Source organism: Mus caroli, unplaced genomic scaffold (assembly GCF_978045245.1).
Source record: "Mus caroli unplaced genomic scaffold, Mus_caroli_1 scaffold_2, whole genome shotgun sequence".
Lineage (NCBI taxonomy): Eukaryota > Metazoa > Chordata > Mammalia > Rodentia > Muridae > Mus > Mus caroli.
This window is the reverse complement of record NW_028227257.1, coordinates 139,466,454-139,487,236: the sequence shown is the minus strand read 5'-3', so window position 1 is coordinate 139,487,236 and position 20,783 is coordinate 139,466,454. Positions and strand designations below refer to the sequence as shown.

The 20,783-nt window shown below is 36.4% G+C and overlaps 1 protein-coding gene across 3 annotated transcripts in view; it reads right to left on the bottom strand.

The window, feature by feature from the left end:
- Window positions 1–20,783, bottom strand: part of Lrp1b (LDL receptor related protein 1B) — a 2,026,300-nt gene that overhangs the window by 822,642 nt on the left and 1,182,875 nt on the right. For all 3 annotated transcript variants that reach the window (XM_021181392.3, XM_029472167.2, XM_029472172.2), the window contains exons 17-18: window positions 19,557–19,682; window positions 10,587–10,703 (exon numbers count right to left, since the gene is read on the bottom strand). In XM_021181392.3, the coding sequence (XP_021037051.1) occupies window positions 10,587–10,703; window positions 19,557–19,682 (243 nt within the window). The remainder of the gene's footprint in view (window positions 1–10,586; window positions 10,704–19,556; window positions 19,683–20,783) is intronic.

Genomic DNA, 20,783 nt, shown 5'->3' with positions numbered 1-20,783 from the left:
TATCTACTTATCCATCTGAAAAAATGTATAATGTACCAAATAAACATAATATTTTTCTTATATTCATGAAGAAATTTCATAAAATTATTTTTCAGTGTAGGAGGAAATGAAAATAGATTCCTCCGAAAATAATAATTATAGACTTCTCATCACAACTTAATAACATAAATAACATTTTTATGTGAATGAAAGAAAGATGAAATTTCAGAACCTGTAAGTCATATAAAGTACTCAGAAATTGCTGGTTGTTTGTGAGCCTAGAGGCTCCCTGGGGCTGAGAATAAAGAAAAACAAACCCGGGTATGCCCCATAGTTAAAATATTCCTGGGAACAGCTTAACCTTAAAGATAAAGAGGAATATGAAGACATAACAGGGCTATTTAAACTGAGTCAACAACTTACAGAACTCTGACACCTTGCACGTACATGTAATTTTTCTGCTGATGTTTCAATAAGCCAATAGTGTGTCGCTATGCTGAATTCCACACCCCTAAGCCCCTTACCCCATAAAAACCCCTAGCTTTCGAGCCTCATGGCCGTTATCTCCTGTGTGGGATGCATGTACATTAAATTAAACTGCCTCGTGTAATTACATCAAGATGGTCCTTCGTGATTTTTTGGGTGCACGCCGAATTGGGAATTGAGTGGGGGTTCTCCACTAGTTCTATCATGAACAGAAGAAAGTCATGTGATTGGTTTGTATTCTTGCATGTACAAATGTTTTGAAAATTGATAATTAACCAATATTATAATAAATAACTTTAATAATTGCACAACACTTGAAATGACTGTGGTAGAAATGTTCAATGTTCCATAAACTCTCTTATTTCATTAATATTGTTTTACCACTGATTTTTGGAATACCAAGATATAACTAGTTCTTGCATTAGCATGTCTATGTAATCTTACTTTCTATAAATGTATATAGTATGCTTGTAATTTATTTGAAAACTTAAAATTTTTGGATTATGTTTCTCTTCTAGTGAGGAAGAAATCAAGAGAAATACATAACTTCAAAAGCATAATCAGCAAGAGTTAAACAAATTTTTATAACAACAATATGAACTAACCAGTACCCCCCCCCCCCCGGAGCTTGTGTCTCTAGCTGCATATGTATCAGAAGATGGCCTAGTCGGCCATCAGTGGAAAGAGAGGCCCATTGGTCGTGCAAACTTTATATGCTTCAGTACAGGGGAATGCCAGGGCCAAGAAGTGGGAGTGAGTGGGTGGGGGAGGGTTGGGGGGACTTTCGGGATAGCATTGGAAATGTAAATGAAATGAATACCTAATAATTTTGTTTGAAGAAGAAGAAGAAGAAGAAGAAGAAGAAGAAGAAGAAGAAGAAGAAGAAGAAGAAGAAGAAGAAGAAGAAGAAGAAGAAGAAGAAGGGGAAGGGGAAGGGGAAGGGGAAGGGGAAGGGGAAGGGGAAGGGGAAGGGGAAGGGGAAGGGGAAGGGGAAGGGGAAGGGGAAGGGGAAGGGGAAGGGGAAGGGGAAGGGGAAGGGGAAGGGGAAGGGGAAGGGGAAAAGAAGAGGAAGGGGAAGGGGAAGGGGAACCAAGAAAGCAATCACAAGTGGGGAGTGAGGGACCTGGGAGGGAAAGCGGACTGGGGGGGGGGTCAGATTTGGGGAGGGAGGGGAATGTGATCTGGTATTGGGTGAGGGAAAAGGAATGAAGGCCTGAGGCCCAGCAGAAAGAATGAAAACAGGCAATCTCGGGAGGTAGGAGGTTGTAGGTATCCTCCAGAATGCACCAGAGACCTCCCTCGGAGGTGAGAAACTATCAGAACTCAAATGGTGCAGTTAACTAGCTAGCAAGACAATTTCCCTAAACATTGGATTGGCTGTTGGAAATACATATAGATAAAATGGCCGACAGTAGGGAGAAGGAAATTATAGAGCCCACCTCCAGCAGGAAAACAGGGCATCAGATGAGGGAGGGGGTGTTTTTCCCACAGTCACAACTCAGACCCATAATTTTAATAAATTAAAATAAAAAAATTAGAAGTAGCAACACGAAAGCATACCTCCAAGCTAAGGATGGCTGCCATTTTAATAGTGAAGTAGGTAAGGCGGACTGACTACTCTCTTTCTGTTCACAACTGACCGAGTCACATAGATGTAAGTTGTCTACTTACTGATGGTGCCTTTAGAACTTGCCCCAAACTTTCTATGGCAGATTCTTCAAATCTGCTCTTGAAGCCTTGCCAGGCAAATAAGAAAAGTCATATCCTGACTAATCTTGTGGCTCCATACATTAATTTCAATGCTCTCAGATACGCTCAAATTCTGAACAGTTTTCTTGCACAAAATGAGCACAATCCAGTGAGTCAAATCTGTAACACTTTTCTAGTACACGGGATGCTAAAATTTGAAGGCCATGCTCTAAGAAAGTGAGGTGGAAAGAACAAAGCTGTCTCCTGAGAGGCTCTGCCAGTGCCTGACAAATACAGAGGTGGATATTCTCAGTCAACCATTGGACTGAACACAGGGTCCCCAATGCAGGAACTAGAGAAAATACCCAAGGAGCTGAAGGGGTTGGCAGTCGCATAGAAGGAACAACAATGTGAACTAAACAGTACCCCCAGAACTCCCAGGGACTAAACCACCAACCAAAGTGTACACATTGAGGGACCTATGCCTCCAGCCACGTATGTAACAGAGGATGGCCTTGTTGGACATCAGTGGGGGTAGAGGCTCTTGGTTCTGAAAAGGCTTGTTACCCCGGTGTAGGGGAATGCCATGACAGGGAAGCTGGAGTGGGTAGGTTGGTGAGCAGGAGGATGGGGGGGAATGGGACAGGGTGTTTTTGGAGGGGAAATGCAGAAAGGAGATAACATTTGAAATGTAAATTTAAAAATATAATAAAAACTATTTTAAAAAAAAAAAAAAGAAGAAGAAAAGCAGTTTATTAAACCCTGCTTAAAAATAACAACAACTTTGAAACCAATGACAAACCACATTGACACAAAACTGACACAATGGGTATATCTGAACCAAATAGAAAAAGAGCCTCTTTTCAAGATGTTACCTCTATAAGAAAAATTGCCATCACCTGGATAAATAAATGTGTTATGTGATGGACTTTTAAAAAAAAATTATAAATTGAACATTAAGAGAATGAAATTTTTGAGAAATATTCTAGATGTGCATGTCCTATTTTGTTTGTTGTTGCTGATGGTTTTTGTTGTTGTTTTTGTGAATTTGACAGAATATGAAATGTAGGAGAGGGAAACTGCATTGAGGTATTCCTTCCATCAGGCTTTCTATGGTGAATGGATAATATGGAAAGGACACTGCATTAAAGGATGTACTTTTTGGGCAGTTGGTTCTGGGTTGTTTAAGAAAGCAGACTGAGTAAACCAGAAGAAACCAGTAAACTGCACTTCTCCAAGGTTTCTTTCTGCCTCAGCTCATACATTTAAGTTCTGCTGGAGTTCTCGTTCTGACTTTCTTTATGATGGACTGAAAGCTGGCAGGAGTAATAAACCCGTCCTTCACGACATGTTCCTTTAAGCTCTGTGACATTTTCCAGCCACTGATGGTTTACAGGAATTTCAAGGACATCTGTGCCTGGGTCACGTCTGACCTGCACTTCTTGTTTGGGTAAGAAGCACCTGGAGGGAGGGGTCAATAATAGCTCTCGGCAAAGTTTCCACAAACGTGACTACATATTAAAGTCATTGGGACATAAGATACAGACCGTTGACCCGGTAGCCCCTGGAGATTGAAAGGCAATTTCAGTGTTAGAATGCTGACAAAACCCTGCTGTTCCATCACAATCATCCAACTATGAATGACTATTAATCTCTGTAGAGACAAGCCATCATATTTGTGCTGATTTTTTGTGTGTAGATATACACGCTTTTTCAATTTTAACCAATTGAATCTGTACGGCACACACAAATCAAACCTCACTCTATTTCTTCAGAGTAATCATCACAGGAACTGCCTTCCCCCACCAAAACAGGTATTTGAATTTCTCCCAAATCTACTGGATAGAAATCTTTTGGGAAGGGTAGGTGTGAAATAGTTTGGGGTGTTCACTGTACCAAATACTGTGCATGATGCTGAGCCTAATGCAGGACAATAGAAAGGACAGAATTAGACCAAAGCCTCAATAGCTGTTTTTCATAATTGCTTTTCACTATCTAGTCTCAGCTCCTCACCTGCTGCAGAATGGACTTAGGTATTCAATGAGGTAGTTATAACCAAAAAAATAAAAATTATGTCATATTCCTGTAAAGATACAAAAGTACATATTAGCAAAAATCATAAGAATATTTAAAGAGAAACTCATAGAACAAAGACCTGAAAAGAAAGGGAGAACACATCTTCAAAACACACAGGTAAAGACAGTCTTTTTATTTCTTTTAATTCTGTAATTTTAATAATGATACTTATTGTATCATCAAATTGAGCATCAGAAAGAAAATTAAAAACCCAAAGACAAAAAGAAAAATAAGGCTTCTAACAGGCACAAGTTTATCTTCTTATTGATACTATCAGTCAAAAGAAACAGATCATTTTAAAATCTTCATATATTAATTTTACAATGAATAGAAGGTGAGAAGATAAATTTCAAAAATAAAAAATTGCCAATATTTTTGTTACAACTTTACAATTGGTGAAAAAATGAATCTATATGATGAGAGCAGGTGCTAGAAACAGGAAGTTTAGGACAGAACTGAATGTTCTTATATTTCATAATATTTATATAATAACTTTACATTTGAAGTGCTTGATGAAATGCAAAATATTCGCAAAAACGTTTCATGATATTTTAAGTAAGTTTATGATTTTGAATTGAGCTGCAGTAATAGAGTGTATCAACTTTGTGGGCACTTTGTTGAATGAGTGATGGTTCAAACACATCTAAGAACATTTGGTAGTTTGTTTCCCTACCTAGACTGAAAACAAAGATTTACTGAATTCTGACTGCACACTTGTGCTTTTTACTTCATCTTCATATTTAAATGCTCAGAACTTTTAGGCTCCCCATATTTCTAAGGCCTTATTTGTTTATTTTTGTTTGTTTGTTTGTATCCTATTCTTTAAATCAGTCTTTGATTAACCTAAAATAGTTTAATGATAACATTTCATATTTGCATTATTGTAATTTCTTTTTAGTGAGTCTCCTTGCTTTCCTTCCATCCTTCTAAGTCCTTTCCCCTTCACACTGTCCTCTTGGTTTGTTTGTTTGTTTGTTTGTTTGTTTGTTTGTTTGTTTGTTTTGTTTTTTGGATTGGGGGGGTTGCCATTATTTGCATGTCTGCTTCTCTTCTCCAATTTCCACTGTGAAGGGATGTTACTCTCAGGTGTCAGTACCTCCTAATTTCTCTCAGATGCAAAATCTAGTTTCATGACTGCGTATTTTAAATCTGAATTTAATATTGATTTCTGTGTAAAATGCTTGTTTAAAAATATCATGGGTCTATCCTGGAGCTGAAGTGTAAAAAAACTGAATTTCAAGACTTCTGTAAAATGTCACACCTTTGGGAATTTGCTCTATTCAAAGTCTTAATGGAAAGAAGTATAGTTATGGTGACACATGGAAGCATGAGCCACATAGTCTACATTGATGGGCAAAGCAGCATCAGTGGAATGTTGCTTCTTTTCCTTGTTAAGAATCAGATTTTGTCATTTCGACTTCAGTGAAGGGATATGTTATGTCACAGAAGTATATTTTCTCCCATAAATTGAGATTATTCCTTCCAGAGCTTCATGCTCATCTTCATATACAGAGCTCTTGTTGTAAAATCAGGAAGAGTCGCTATTTTCAGGGTCACAGCCTGAGTAGTTCCTCAGGCTCTAATAGATGACTTTACACTTGTGCACATTTTGACACATTAAGTGGATTCAAAGTGTTTTTAAAAAGAGCTCACAGAGATGGGAGAGAAAAGTGGATAGAGAAAAGAGATACAAAAGGATTGGAGGAGAAAGAATGGTAGATTTAATAAAAAAATATGACAAGAGCACATGAAAATTTCAAACCATAACAAAAAAATAAACATATTTATTGCTTTATGTATTTGCATCTTCTTTTGGAGGAAGGATGTAGAGTCAACAAGGCAGAGGATAGGAAGGTCAATAAAAAAAGAGAAAGGAGGATGTACAAATATCAACGTTGTGTAATAAAACCACACGTAATCTCGTTATTTCATATTCACCTAAAATCATGCAAAATGTATATTTGTATGCATATATACATATACATGAATACCTGTATATATACACATATATATGCATACATATATACATACATATGCATATATATATATATTCATATATGAATTTAGTTGCCTGTCAGAACACACACACACACACACTTAGGACACAGTACTCAGATCATTTGAGATAGATGTAAACTGAAAGCCTTATTACTTAGTCTAGATTTTATGGTACCAGAAATTGTTAGATAAGCTTCCAAGGGAGGGAATCAATTCATATTCCTACCCAGCTGTAACACATTGGAAACACAACAGTGACTAGCATGTGAAGATGTTTATAGAAGTGGCACCACATTTTGGTGGTAACCAAATGCTGTCTAATTGGACTCTCGGCCTTAAAAGCATGGGAGAAAAGAAGACTCATACTGCAACCCTAGTGAAGTTCCTGCCTCTAATTAGGTCATGGACCTTAGAGGAGAAACTACTACCACTTCTCTGTTAGATCAGCATAACTCCTAATTATATTCTAAAACTGTGTGTATGCACACAGGTAAGTGTAGCTACCAAACCCAATGAAAGAAGGTGCTTTGTATAACAAATAGAGAGTGTCACAAAAAAACACAACTGGATACATTGCAAGCACCAATAGATCAATTGTTGGAAGTCCAACCAAAATAGGTACACTTATATTGCAGTTCCTGTATATATTGGTCAGTGAATATCATTGAAAAGGAGATAAAACAATTATAAGATATGGAATTTTAGAAAATCTGCGGTGATCTTTCGATACATATGCAGCTAGAGACAAGAGCTCCGGGGTACTGGTTAGTTCATCATGTTGTTCCACCTATAGGGTTGCAGATCCCTTTAACTCCTTGGGTACTTTCTCTAGCTTCTCCATTGGGAGCCCTGTGATCCATCCAATAGAGGCCAATTGGACTTGCAAACTTTATATGCCCCAATACAGGGGAATGCCAGGGCCAAAAGAATGGGAATGGGTGGGTAGGGAAGTGGGGGGGGGGTATGGGGGACTTTTGGGATAGCATTGGAAATGTAATTGAGGAAAATACGTAATTAAAAAAAAAGAAAATCTGCGGTGAAACAATCTTTTCTAGAAGCTCAAATAAATAAGCAAGAAGTTGCATAAATAAAGAAATGGCAATATCTATATACATGCTAACATGGAAGGGGAAAACCTTCTAGGGAAACCCTCCCTATGCAAAGAATTACTTATAATATGATTGTGGAGAGATAAATAATTAACTACTCCCAGGAATATATTCTGTAATTATTTGTCTAATACAAAGTGGATAGCTCTGAAACTACATACATACAAACAACAAACAGTTTCAGCAGGTATATTTGTATATTTGATAATAGATACACATACATACGTATGTATAGTGATAATAATCAGAAAAGAAGATATTTTTACTTTGAGAGAAGCTAGGATATAAAAGGGTTGGCATGGGGTGCAGGAGGGAAGAAAAGGAATCAATTATGTTTTAATTAGAATAGCAAAACAAAGAAACAACTGTAAGGATACATTTGGAGCAGTGTAGAATTAACATGCAAATAGGCATTTCTAAAAGAAGGAATCGTTGGTTGCACAATATCTTGTATACACAAAATGGGATGGGATTAACATACAGGTATGTCACTGACAATATACATTGTTTTCCATATTTTAAAACAAATTATTCACCCTCTAAATTGTCACAGTGTATTTTTATCCACTGGTATGCTGGTAAGTCTTGTGACAGCTTGTAAGAACTAATTTTTCTTAATTAATTAAAGGATTTATTTTGGTTAACATTTGTAAAGTAGATATAATCTATCAAGGCACTTAAGGCATGTAAAACACGTAAAACAGGATATAAACATTACAACAGAAAGAAGCTCCTGGGAGAATATTTTTTTAATATTCAGAGCCAGATGTTAAATACATGCCAATATTAAAACAAAATTGTTAAGAATTTATTTATATTTTTGAAAATATATAAACAACAGCAATAACCTTGATATTCATAAGTTTGTAGCAAATTTACTGACTTACTGTAGTTCTGCATATCTCTCCCTGATTTTACCATTCAGAGAGTAGGGTTGGTATGTTGACAGTCACTATAATGGGGATAAGTATAGCCCCAAAGAATCAAATACCAACTCAGAGCTTTTTATAGCAAGGAATGCTAAACACTAGAGCAACATCGTTTAAACCTATAATAGATATGTGCGCTCTTAATCGAGATATTCACAGGAGTATGACACTACTTGCCCCTTCTTTGACCTCACACATAGGACCCAAATATATGCCAGTCTCAAAAGACTGAGTTGTAATTTAAAATACATCTGGATTCAGGAGTATTGGTAGGCTTCATGGTCTCAAGTATGTGGCTAAAATTTCTGTGTCAGTTCTTCTATGTGAGAAGTATGGAAAGCTTTGGGCTCTTACACATTGTCATAAAGATTAATTTTAAAATATGCATGCAGTAGTCCTTCCAATCCCACTTCTCCTCACCTCCTTGGAGGAGCACAAACTTGCTGTTATAATTATTTTGGATATTATTGAAATGTTAGCTAACACCCACCATCCCCTTTAATTTGCAGAAATTAAATTCAATGTAAATAAAAAGGTCCTGACTAAACCCAGCAACCTCTTCCCCAGATTAGAACAAAGATAAGAGTTTCTGTAAAGATCTATGATTATATATATATATATGGGTTATATATTTATATATGGGTTATATATATATATATGGGTTATATATATATATGGGTTATATATATATGGGTTTGAAGCCATTTCTTATCTGAGTTGTGACATTTCTATATTTAATGGTCCCATTTTGTTCAGAACTCTTCTAGTATATTATCAATGAAAAAAAACAAAGAGGAAAGCAAGCAGAATTCATTAGTGTCATATCCATCTAGCAGCTAACGAAACCAAGTTTTGGACTACAGGGTTATTCTGTAGGATAGAGAAGATCACACTGCCCTGCTTTACTGGCTTGTCTGCAGCCAGTCCACATAGACCATGCAGCCAGTCCACATAGACCATGCAGCCAGACCACATAGACCATGCAGCCAGTCCACATAGACCATGCAGCCAGACCACATGGACCATGCAGCCAGTCCACATAGACCATGCAGCCAGACCACATAGACCATGCAGCCAGACCACATAGACCATGTGTTTTCTCCATGTTTATGCAGTTACATTCATATAGCAACCTCCTGCACCATTGTTCTTTCTTTCTCACACCAATATGTGCTCTTCTTTCTCCATATGTACAGTCCAATAGCTCAAAATGTGCCCAGAAACACAGTGACTTAATTTAACTAAAATGTCTAACAAAGACATTTTAAGCAAACAGGAAATGAATCCCCTAAAACAGATGTTTAAGTTATGGAATTAAGTTTTTCTTTTACTGCTTTCATTGATACTAAAACCTGGCATCACATTAAAATATGTAGTTTATTAAAATAAAATACATTTAATACATACACACATGTATCCCTAAACATACATAGTGTTCTTTTGTTAGACTATGTGTGGTAGTGGGGGAGGGGGGTACTGACAGTGTCTTATATATGGTGAACAAGAGTTTCAGCTCTGTGCCACAGGGCTAGTCATAAGTGGGTTTTTATTTCTAATAAGTATATTCTATATTCCTCATTTGCGGCTTTTTCTTCTCTCTCTTTATCCCTAAGGACAATATTTTCAAGTAGCAATTTTTTAAAATTGCTTTTTCTGAACTGAAATATTTCTTAGAAAATGGGTTTAATTTTATTATATTTTAATACACACATGACAAATGGTAATTTACACAAATCCAAATGTACAAAAGGAGAGGAATTATGTTTATAACTTTATCAACATGTCCTTCCCCTTTTTTGAAAATGCGAAATCCAATGAAATATGACTGAGAAGGATACCATCAACAAAAATATTTGGCAGTCAGAATCCTATGGTTCTACAGAAATTCACAATTGATACTTACTATGCCTTCTCAGTCTAGATATTTTTTTGTTGTTCCCAGAACGTGACATATGTACGCTAACACAAAATATACCCTGTAGTTTGCTCCAAATGTCAATCAACATGCAATTTTGTGTTGTAAGTTTAGTCATTGTAGCTTTAAGATTAGTAGTGAACAAGAGAGTGTCTGTTTAGTCTAACTGCTACCTCCTAGCACAGTCTGCTCTCTCTACATCCATTTATTTCAGCTGAGGATGTTGTCACTCTTTCATGAATGAGGTCTGTTCTGAAGCAGTCTTTGAAAGTTTTGTTCAAAGAGCTGCAAGGAAAGTGAGGTATTAGCTTTCTTGACTTTTAGAAATAGCGGATAGGGGAAACGCAGTGCCAGGGCACTATATCTGAGGCATGTTTCCTAAAGCGTAGCCCATTCGCAACTTACCACAAGATGCCACTTCATCTGTCTGGTCACCACAGTCATCCTCTCGGTCACATAGCCATGCTGTGGGAATGCAGCGCCCATTTCCACAAGAAAATTGATCAGCCTGGCAGGTCCTGGCTGCAAAGATCCATTTATAGGCAAAGAATAAATTCATAGACTTTGAGTAATGACACATGCAATATCAGTTTTACAATAAAGGTTATGCTTATCTTAGCTCATTTTTAAGTTTTGATATTTTAATTTAATTATATCTCTCCCTCCCCATTCCATCCTCCAAACTCTCCCACTTACTCCCTCCCACTCTCCTTCAAAGCCATGGCTTCTTTTTTAAATTATATATATATATATATATATATATATATATATATATATATATATATGTATATATTATATATATATTTAAAGTAAATTTTTAGTTGAGGTTTTGTAACAATAGGCACTTCTCTGCTCTAAAATGCAAACATGTTGCTTTTCAGTGAAAATAGCAACTAAAATAATTAATATTTCTGGAAAACTTCCTCAAGTGAAGAAAAACCATTATTTTAAAAATTAAAAATTTACCAAATATATGATTCTAAAATTTTATTGAACTGAATTTCATCCAACATGGTATTAATATATATATATATATATATATATATATATATATATATATATATATTTATGTCTAGTGTTTGCTGCAAACTAAGAAACTGTTTTCCTGTAATGCCACAAGAAGCTGTGAGCATATCTCAAGATAGCAAGGTTCTAATCCTGGCTCAGAATTGTTCCTTCATTTAACAGTCCTAGGTGTACTTGATTCTTCATTGCTAGTGAACTCTCTATGTGAAGTGAGAATACAGAAATATTTCCTAAAACATATATTTGGCCTAAGACTTTAAATGTACTCCTTTTAGAGCTGTATAAAGTGATACATAACTTCTTTGATCACTATGCTCAAAACTTTGCTTTGGGCTCTTCTAAGGGCTGCAATGAATACAAATATGCAAAATTGCTTGTGTTAGGGAAAATTAGTAGGTTGAAGAAACTGGATTCCACAGGCTTCACTTTGCCCTTTCTAATTGGTCAGGTCAACATTGAAGTGCTTAAGAGTGATTTGATTTGTTGTTCTTCCCCAGACTCCAGGACTGAGGGCGCTGTGTACTTGTTACTTTTAATATTTAATTGTCATTTTTCTCTTGGAAACAGAAATGTGCATTGAGTAGGATTATCCCACTCATTATGTCTTTCCAACTGAAAAGTGTTCTCTCTTCCTCGCAAGAGAGAACAGCCATAGTGACAAATTTCTTCTTCTCTAAGTAGAAACATAGGGTTTTTATTTGGTTGTTTAAATAATTTAACTTAAGTTCTAATAATAACCTACATAGAAGTAATTTGAAATATCTTCATAAAGGTACAGAGAGAGAGAGACAGAGAGAGAGAGACAGAGAGAGAGAAAGATAGAGACAGAGAGAGACAGAGTCAGAGAGAGAGAGAGACAGAGTCAGAGACTGAGACAGAGACAGAGAAAGAGAGCAAGAGCAAGAGCAAGAGCAAGAGCAAGAGCAAGAGCAAGAGCAAGAGCAAGAGAAAGAGCAAGAGAAAGAGAAAGAGAAAGAGAAAGAGAAAGAGAAAGAGAAAAGAGAAAGAGAAAGAGAAAGAGAAAGAAAGAGTTGTGATCAGTTTTAGTGAATATTTTGAAGATTACCCAAAATTGAGATTTTATTCTTAGGATTGATATCATAGACTGGAGGTGCTTTTCCTATCATCATAGAACTTACAGTTATAATCTTTAGGAATGTTATCACAATGTGTATTTTACTGTACAGATAAGGCCTTAAAATCAAATACTGTATATAGTACCTATTTCCATTTTGGAAACTGATTACTTGTGTTTAATTAACACATTTTAAGTATTCTAATAAATGTATGAAGTTCTGAAGTTTTCATTTTTTAATTTTAAATAACATTAAATATTTCTAATTGCCATTTTAATTGGCTTACTTTACCAATTTTCTTTTCAATTATCCTAAGTTGCAAAATAAACTCAATGAAGGTCTTAGCTAATTTTATATAATTGTGCCAATTTTTTATGAAACATCAGAAACAATGCAGAAGCATACACCCAGGTATCGGCTTTAGTTTATTGGATAAAGAAGGCTAGGAATGTGAAGGAGATAAACAAGTTCCCCTTATATATCTCTGCATTTCTTCGTGGTTACAGGCAATTATTTTCACCTTTCACATTTTAAGAGAAATTTAACAAAGGCTCTTGTTTTCCACAATTCTTTCTTTCTCCTTAATCTTTTCACTCCCCTTTTTCTTGTCTTTAGGGTTCTTCCCTTTTTTCTTCATCTATTCTTTCTCTGTGACTTTCCTTCCACCTTCCTTCCTTTTGGATATTATTCTTTATTGATTTTAAGGGAAACCATTATCAGATAGTTTATCTCCATTTAATTCTAAATTTGTATCATCATGATGTATTAAATTTATGTAATCTACTGTTCTTTGACTTTATATTCTTGTTAATACAGTCTTTCCTTTCAATCTCTCTATTGATTCTAGCAGAGCTTTCTTAGATGGGTTGTTCTTATTAGTGAGATAATAAAAAGAACTTCTCAGACTCATTCATATAGCAGGGGCAAGTGTGTGTGCCCTTCATTATTGCAGCGAAATTGCAGGAACTGCTATAGCCCATGACTCAGAATTTGCTACATATTTATTGAAGATATTATGACAAGAAAATGCTGGAATTCACTATCTCTTCTAATCATGGAGAAAAGCAATTTTCTTTCTCTGCCTGAGAAATTTAAATGATTTCAGATGAGAAAGATATTTTATCCCTTAAGTCTCTAAGTTTAGCCTTCCAGACATAACCAGATCGGCAGAATTAGCACTTTCAAATCAATGGACTCACTAAGAGACAACACAGGGTTTTCTTTTTTAGGCCTCTGCTGCATCAGATGTAATTAGTTTGTTGGTGATGTTAGACTAGTGGCCCTGAAGGACTCTAATTTTACGGCAAATGGTACCCTAAAGAGGAACTTAGTGCCTTTTTCAAAATTGTTTATCTAGCAGTTGAATCAGAATTTAACTCTCACAGTATGAGTGTTTCGGCTCATCACGGCTGCCATGTAGCTGAGTGGAACCATGGAGTGTGAACACTGTAGGAGAAGTCTTTTCAAGCAAAGCAGTCAGAAACATCACCTTTGCTCCATTTGGAACAAAGCACTCTGTTCAGACAACACCTACTGGCGTATTCCTGTAACCCCAGAAGTGGTGCAGGGGAGGCAGGAAGATGATAAATTCAAGAGTAGCCTGACCTACGTTATAAAACCCCAATTCAAAAACCCAAGGTCTGGGCAGGTACCTCAGTGGTACAGCATTTGGACACTACATGGAAGATATTGGGTATTTTCCCCGGCATTATAAGAGAAGACAGGGAAGTAACTCTTTTTAGTTTATCTTGTAAAACGTCTAATTTTATTACACCACTTATTTTAATGTAATTATACCTTCACGTTTAGTAGTGCACATTTAATCAAAATTGTTGGATGATGTGAGGACAAGAATATTGTACAATATAATTATAGTTCACTGATGGAAGAAAATGTTGGCTTAAGATTGCCTAGGTGCAAGTGTTGGCATTAATAACATTAGCTAGAAGAAACTGATTTTCAAAATCTAACTACCACCCATTTAGGCCTCTGAAAATCTCTTTGAATTAGATAAAGGGAATTAGAATCTTGAGGGAAAACAGCTGCTTTTTGCAACTGTGTCTGCTCCTCTTTTGACCCATGCATGTTCTGCTACCATTCTAGGTGCCTTCTCTAACTTGTTCCTATTATTTAAGCCACCCCTGCCCCAACCCTATAAGCTGACAGTTGGTAATTAGCTCCTGGTCAAATGTTTCTATCACAAAGAGAGGTTACCAACTATGATAAATGCATGTCGATGTCTGACAGCCACATCTAATTTAGTTCTTCATATTTGCCACAGAATTTTGTTTCATATTATTTAAGAAAAGTAAACTATAGGTTCACCTTAAGGGCCATGGAGTCTTTTCCACACATTGACCTTCCTTGCACAGGCCTGACCCCTTACTTTCTTTCACCTCTTTAAATATTTTGAAGTCTATACATGAATGTATAAGTGACATATAGAATTTACAGTTCATAGATCTTGTAAACAATAATTTTTGTATTTTTAATTTTATACAAGAGTTTAAAAACTCATTCCTTTTGACATTTGAGTATGAGATTGTTACTATACGTGATAATATACAAATTGATCTAGTATCCTACTCATTTAAAATTGAGTTGGTTTGGGAGTATTTTAATTCTAGCTCTCAGATAAAGAACTTCTCAAGTTTTTCCATGCCTGGGCATTAATTGCTGTGGGAAAGTAGATGTTTCAGAGTTGAACATTTATAAATTTTGAAACTTATTTATCAAATGGTATTATACTATAAAAAGTCAATTTATGCATTCAACAAGAATATATTGTCTCTTTTCCCCAGTAATATCACCAAAACTTCTTTTTAATCAAATTATTTACTTCCTATGTAAGAATTTTATTATTACATATGGATTTTTCTTATACATTTGTAAGAGTTTAACAATGTGTCCTTCAAGAGCTCTTCCCAAATACTTTCTTCTTCTTATGAGCCTAAGCTTTCCTTTCTGTGAGGAAACACCATGACCAAAAGCCACTTGATGAGGAAAGCATGTATTTAATATTGTAGCTCTCAAATCATAGATAGAGATCAGCAAGAGATGTAAGAATAGGAACACCAGGCAGAAGCCTGGAGGACATAACTGAAGCAGAGGCCACATTTAGTGTGGAACACTGCTTAGTAGCATGCTTTCCACATCCTGCTAAGGTTAATTTCGTATAACTTGCCATGACACAGTGAGCTAGGTTCTGCTGTATTATTTACCACATAAAAACATGCAAAACAGGCTTGTCCACAGGCCAATCTAGTGTAGATATTTTATCAACTGAGGCCCTTGCTTCTAACATGGCATGCATCCAGTCAACAAAAACTGGACAGAATAAACTCAGTGTGGTTCAACTTTAGATTTTGCATCCTGCATAACAATATCTGGCTAATAGGTCTTTCTGCTTGTCCTTGCTCTCTGTCTACAAGTGAAAGTACTACATACTTTTGATCATTCTATTATCAATGCCATGATAAATATTTACTGATTCATGTGGGGAAATCCTAAAGGAACACAATAGAAAATGGATCTCTAGACTGAGAAGATTCCCATTTAAATAGAAACCATCCCATGTAAACTGATGAGGAAGACGTTTTATGATAAAAAGAAAAATCCGTTTTGAGCCTTTTCACTTAAAATAGACCTTCACATATGCACCTAGATTTTACAACCCAGGAGGGATAAGCCACTTGTCCAGGTATGGCAAGCCATATAAACTGTTATTTATTTGAGTAAGATGAAATGGATGTATATCGTATCTTAACCACACATTTCACACATTTTAAAGATAAAAGTGCTATTTTTTCTCTTTATTTTTTTATTTGAGGTTCAAGTTTTATTTCATAGATACCAACTGCTTAAAATATACTGACATGAATGTACTGACCTTTTAGTGAGGAGTATAACTCAAAATGGTATTCAGCATGTTGTGTTTTATTTCATAATGGATTATAGGAATCCAGAACTGTAGAAATAACACTAATCAGGATTGATTGTTTCGTTTGCTCTTTCATAGTAGTACTTTTATTTTATCACTGTTGTTAGTTATCTGAACACAACTGTTCTTATATAAATCATATGGAATGAAGCAAAATTAGTAATTACTATGAAAAAGAAGGTGTGATACTATAAAATGAGTCTCTCAATTTTAAAGCAAAAATCTCTCCCTGTTTATGATCAGGATGTAATGAAGCACATATTTTTGAATTAAACCCTAATCTTAAAAGTTTAGTATGTGCATTAGTGTTCTGAAAAGCTTCATTGCAAATTAAAGTCGCATTCAGTGTGACTTTCCCAAAGTCAAGTTGGATGCACGTAAAATACGAGATAATATGGTGTATAGTACAGTTTAGTCCAAAGGTTTAGGCAAGCTCTGCTAGATTTTATTTACAAAATAAAAGATCTTTAAAAAAGCCCTCAAGGTCTTGAGATGTATTTTTGTTTTAACACATACCACATTACAACACACACACACACACACACACACACACACACACACACACACTCATGATTTAAGAAATTTATAAACTAATCAGTACCCCCAGAGCTCATGTCTCTAGCTGCATATGTAGCAGAAGATAGTCTACTCTGTCATTGAGAAGAGAGACCACTTGGTCTAGCAAACTTTATATGCCCCAGTACAGGGGAAAACCAAGGCCAAGGCCAACACCTTGCTCTCTCCCTCTTACTCTCTCTGTCTTACTCTCTTAAGCTTTTACTTTCTTTACTCTCTCTCTCTAAGCCCCCACTCTCTCTAAACCCCCTCTCTCTCTAAGCCTTCACCTTTCTTACTCTCTATCTCTCTTTCTCTCTTTCCCTTCCCCCTTCTTTCCTCTTGGACATAGCTGGTCTTTCTCTCTCTCTTTTTATCTTCTCTCTTTCCCCTTGCTTTTCTACAATAAAGCTCTAAAACTATAGACTATCTCTGTTCATCAAGGCCCGGACTAAGGACTCTCACCTTCGTGGGAACTTCTCTCCCTCTGCCTTCTTCCTGTGTCTTTGGGGTCAAGAGTGTCACCCTGGGGCCCCTATTCTGTCCTCAGCTCCTCTGCCATATCCAGCATGGGATGCCAGAGACTGAGAACTTGGTACTGGGGGCTGCCCCTTGACTACTCCCTCACCATGTGGGGTCAATGGCTTCACACAGCCAGATGCCCGCCCGGGGCTGTGTGGAAAGTGTCCAGCAGTCCTCCCAGGTTCACCTGCCCAGAGCACAGGAACTCTGGCTGGATGCAGGCACTTTCTCCTACTCCCCTCTTCCCCCACACCGATAGCCCCACATACAAGGAGTCAGGAAATTGAACAGAATTGTGTAGCAGTGAGGGATGGGGAACTGGAGCCATCAGAAAGTCCCAGATACCAGGAAAGCAAGATGCTCCCAGGACACAGTAGGACTGACATTAGCTGAAATACCCAACAAAGGGGAGGGAGAACATGTAGAGACCATATCTAGACTTTAGAGATGGTCCCTCATTGAGAGATGGGGCCATTCACCCATCTCAAATATTTTAAACCCAGAATTTCTCCTGTCTAAAGGAAATACAGGGACAAAAAGTGGAGCAGAGACTGAAGGAAAGGCCATCCAGAGACTGTCCTACCTGAGGTTCCATCCCACTTGTAGTCACCAAACTCAGACACTATTGCTGATGCCAAGAAGTGCTTGCTGATAGGAGACTGATATAGCTGTCTCCTGAGAGTTTCTGCCAGAGCATGACCAATACAGATGCAGATGCATGCAGCCAACCATGCGATTAAGCTCAGAAACCCAATGGAGGAGTTAGGGGAAGGACTGAAAGGAGCTGAAGGGGATTGCAACCCCAGAGGAAGAACAGCAATATCAACCAACCAGAGCCCTCAGATTTCCCAAGGACTAAGCCACCAATGAAGAATACCTATGGAGAGACCCATGGCTCTAGCTGTATATGTAGTAGAGGATGGCCTTATATGGGAGGGGAGGCCCTTGATCTTGTGAAGGCTCAATATCCTAGTGTACTGGAGTGTTAGGGCAATGAGGCAGGAGTGGGGTTAGATAGGAGAGCAACCTCATAGAAGCAGGGGTGGGGGGTTGAGATAATGGGTTTGCAGAGGAGAAACTGGAAAGAAGGATAACATTTGAAATATCAATAAATAAAATAAGCAATAAAAAATAAAATTAAAAAGAGAATTAATGGTCCACAGATGGTCAGCAAATCCTTCACCAAAAAGTAAAGTAAAAAATGCCTGTTCATATGATGTCAATTCATGGTAGAAAGTGGTATTACTTTTGCTTTTATCATTACTGTTGTGTACATAGCAAAAAATTTTTTTGGAAAACAAATTTTAGTTATTCCAGTGTCTAACAGAGATTGTTAGAAACTAACAGCTAAAAGACATATATTAAAAAGGTAGGACAGAGAGGGACAAGCTTTTGCACAGGAAAGTCAATGCCAAAAAAGGCAAGTAGGAACAAATATCTCTGTATATGAATTTACTTTGTTACAAAGGCATATAATGGCTCAAAGAGAAGGAGGTGTTGTGTGGCTTGTACAATTTAACATTACAGCATCATTCAATAATCAGTTTTCACCAATTATAGCATCATGTATCACCACACACTAACTTTTTCTCATCATTTGCAGAGCACTGGGCTGCTGCTAGCCAGTGTCATTTTTCAACATTTACCTAGTAATCATGACCTTTCTAGAACTCTTTTGTAAGCTGTACCACCAGCTGTATACTTATATGCAATGAGAAGCTGCCTAGGGAATCAATGATTGATTACAAAGGCATGGATTACATGGAAATATAAATATGCCTAGTATTACTGGGACTTCATGCAGGGAAAAAAACCTGCCTCATATAAATAATGTTCCATGGACAGAAAATTATTCACAAAGGTTTTCAGTAGCAGAAAAAAATAAAAAAAGAAGTATTTTCTCAGGATAAAATAAATAGTTCTCCTTGTGAGGTGGCCAGGACCAGAGTATGCTAATGAATACCTTCTGCTGCCTAGAAAGGTGTAGCATGGACACACCTTACAAGAGATGCTGATTAACTTGCAGCCCACATGTACAGATGAAGTGCCAAATTAATTTGGAAAGCAGAATCATGTTCAAGGTTTAGTAAAACACCATTTGTAATCTGTCCTTTGTGACACCGAACCATGAATTCACTGACCATGGCAGTAATCAGACTGTCAATGCTAACAAAGTTCAAGTAGTTTATCAGCCTGACCTGTGTGATACACCACACATGGGGAGATGATTTATCACATATGTGTGCAGGCCTTTACCTGTGCACGTTTGGTTAGACTCATCTTCATTGCTCCCACAATCATTTGCTCCATCACAAAGCCATCTCTTGGGGATACAACGGTTATTCTGGCATTTAAATTGATCATCCGGACAGCTGTGATTGACTGAAGGGGATGGACACAATTATAATTCATGTTATGAGTATTTTAATTATGGTAACAAAACTATTTCTTTACTTATGTTATATTCTAGTAAATGCTAAAGCTTCTGGCATTAGTTATGTAGGAAATGCTAATATTATAGCCTTTGCTAAATTATAAAGTATATGTTAGAGATAAATAAATTAAATATAAAATAAAATGAAATATATTTAATCTCCAACTTCTACACAAGATATTGCTTAATTTGTTTCTTCTTTGTCACTTACCAAAACTGGTCCCTTAACTCCAGAATACTTAGACATTTGACATCAACCTCAAGGTTCAATATTCAGCAGGGCAATTATATCTCAAAATAATTATTCATACACACACACACACACAGATTTTTTCAAATATTTCTTAAATATTAAATACACTTAATTGTGTTCTAATCCAATCACTTTATTTTGAGATTTGAAGAGAAACAAAAGAAATAAAAATAAAAAATGGCTTGCTTATGACAAAGTTATAATAAAATGAGAATCTATATAATTCCATAATGAAGTATGGTTTCCAGATATAAATGAATAAATATTTAACTAAAAGCAATATTGAAAATGAGAACAACTATCATAAACTGATACACAATTGTGTCTTAACCCTCAAATATCTAATCACAATGGGGAGGCTCTGTATATTAACTTTCTAAATGTGTTTTTCAGTTTCCTAATATGTGCTCTTCCATAGTTTTTTCACAGTTTTGATGTTCTTTTATTTTTGTCAAATGCAGGAATTGTACATTTTCTAAGAAAATATACTTTGTGTAAATTTATTTATAATAAGAAACTTGGTTTATCCCATGTTGTTTCATATCAAATGTGTTCAATTAAAATATGCACCCACAAAACACATGTTTTTAAGATATTCATGGTGACAGAGTTGTTTCCATTCCTTATGAAAGGTTTTTATTTAAGTAAAATGAAATTTTCTTTTAAAAAGAGAAAGCATACATGTGTAGTGTGGTAGTTTGAATATGCTTGGTCCAGGAAGTGACACTGCTAGGACATGTGGCCTTGTTAGAGTGGCATTGTGGAGGTAGGCTTTTAGACCCTCCTCCTAGGTGCC